Below are 1729 nucleotides of genomic sequence, written 5' to 3'. Positions count from 1 at the left end.
ATGTCAGGAGCTCAACAAACCCACTACAGACACTGAACTTCAAAAAGATGAAATCATTGCCTGTGCTGAGAGTAACGAAAACACAGAAGAGGTTGTCACCGAATGTGTTAGTGCCACTGAGAATCAAATAGAAATGGATACAGAAACAACAGCAGCACCAGAGGAGATTTCTGATCTGGGATCTATAGCGGAGATGCAAAACCAGGGAAGCCAGGAAGTCAGTGAACTCAACACAGACAATGACGTTGTTCAAAAAGATCTAGCGATTGTAAGTTGCTGGAATAAGGAAAATGAAGACAAGGCCGCTGCAGAGTCTGTTGATGTCCCAGAGATCCAAACAATTATGGAAACTGCTGCAGCGCCCCAAGAGATTTCTGTTCCAGCACCTATGGCAGAACAGCAAAACTACGGGATGGAGGAAGTCACTGAACACATCGCGGCATTATCGAATGCAATTCAGAAACCTCTTCCTGTGAACAATTTGGAAAATAAAGAAAAGGAAAATATGCCTGGGACAGAGCCTAGTGCTGAAGATGTCCAAGGGGATATGGATGTAATAAGTGGATCAATAGAAACCGTTGATTCTGCCTTAGAAGAGGAAACAAGGAAGCAAATGATTAATGAGGCCAAAGAAGAGGCTGCAGTCATTTCTAGTGATAAGGCTGACAAAAGAGTCGGTATTATTGAAGGAGAAGGAACTGGAAGCAATGAAGTGATTGTTTTTGTTTGTGGCCAAGCAGATGACATTGATGTTGTAATTCAGGCATCAGAAGAGCAGATTAAGACGGTTAATCAGCCAGAGGTTCAGCTTCACGAAAACCAGATAGTGTATGAGCCCATTAGTAGTCCAGAAAGTAATGACGACAGGGAGACGTCTACAGCGTCGGAGAAGCATGATGGTGCGTCTTTACTGGATATACAGAACACACAGGCCCAGCAGATAAAAGAAGATGCATCTAATAATGAAGAAGAAAAAGAAATACGTGACCCGCTAGAGGAAACTGTGAAGGAACAAACTTGTGTATCAGATAGCCAAGCAGCAGTTGAGATGGAAGTAGAAAACAACAGTGTGCCAGAAAGTCCTCTCCCTGCGCCAGCGGAGCAGAGTAGCATGAATGTGGATGTGAAACAAGTCGCAGCAATCAGCTCTAGCGATGATATCAGCGCGCCAGATGGCCGGTCAGAAGAAGCAACAGAAAAAAGTGACAGGAACGGCTTTCCAGAGTGCGTCACCGCCACAGAGTTTACTGAACAGGTGCCGGAGGACGCTGGACTTCAGGAGGTTGCAGACGTCACGGTGACAACAACTACAGCTGCCGCCGGAGCTGAGGTACCAGACAGTGCGTCTGAGGAGTATGTGATCTTAGAACCGGTCCCCGAGAGCGATATTCACTTTGATATTGTCACTCAAGCAGCGGCCGAATCGGGTTTGTCTGCCTCGCTCTCAGAGGAGGTCAATCCAGACGTCGAATTAGTGGGTGAAGTAGAAAATCTTTTGAATGGCTCCCAACAAACCGTTTCCCCTGACGCAGAAGTACGTGAGGTCAAAGATGCCGCATTGACCCATTCAGGTGAGGATACGGAAACCACGGTTAGGGGAGAAATGTCAACTGGGGAAGGTTTTGAAGTTTGCAAGCAACCATCGTCTGACATGATGGATGTTGATTCCACAGAGACGGACATGGCAAACTCTCACGCTCAACGCACAAATGAAGACTGTAATGCTGTG

At 46.3% G+C, this 1729-nt stretch overlaps 1 protein-coding gene across 1 annotated transcript; it reads left to right on the top strand.

Annotated features, from left to right (window-relative positions):
- Nucleotides 1-4: 4 nt before the first annotated feature.
- On the top strand, nucleotides 5-1723 carry LOC147820053 (uncharacterized; the record flags this gene model as incomplete). Its single annotated transcript, XM_087177753.1, has 1 exon — nucleotides 5-1723. A coding segment is annotated over one exon (1719 nt), but the record flags the coding sequence as incomplete, so codon positions are not given.
- Between the last annotated feature and the right edge of the window lie 6 nt (nucleotides 1724-1729).

This window comes from Seriola lalandi, unplaced genomic scaffold (genome assembly GCF_002814215.2).
Source record: "Seriola lalandi dorsalis isolate HSWRI2012SDOR001 ecotype SW California unplaced genomic scaffold, Sedor1 jcf7180002003620, whole genome shotgun sequence".
Lineage (NCBI taxonomy): Eukaryota > Metazoa > Chordata > Actinopteri > Carangiformes > Carangidae > Seriola > Seriola lalandi.
This window is presented reverse-complemented; position numbering and strand designations above follow the sequence as displayed.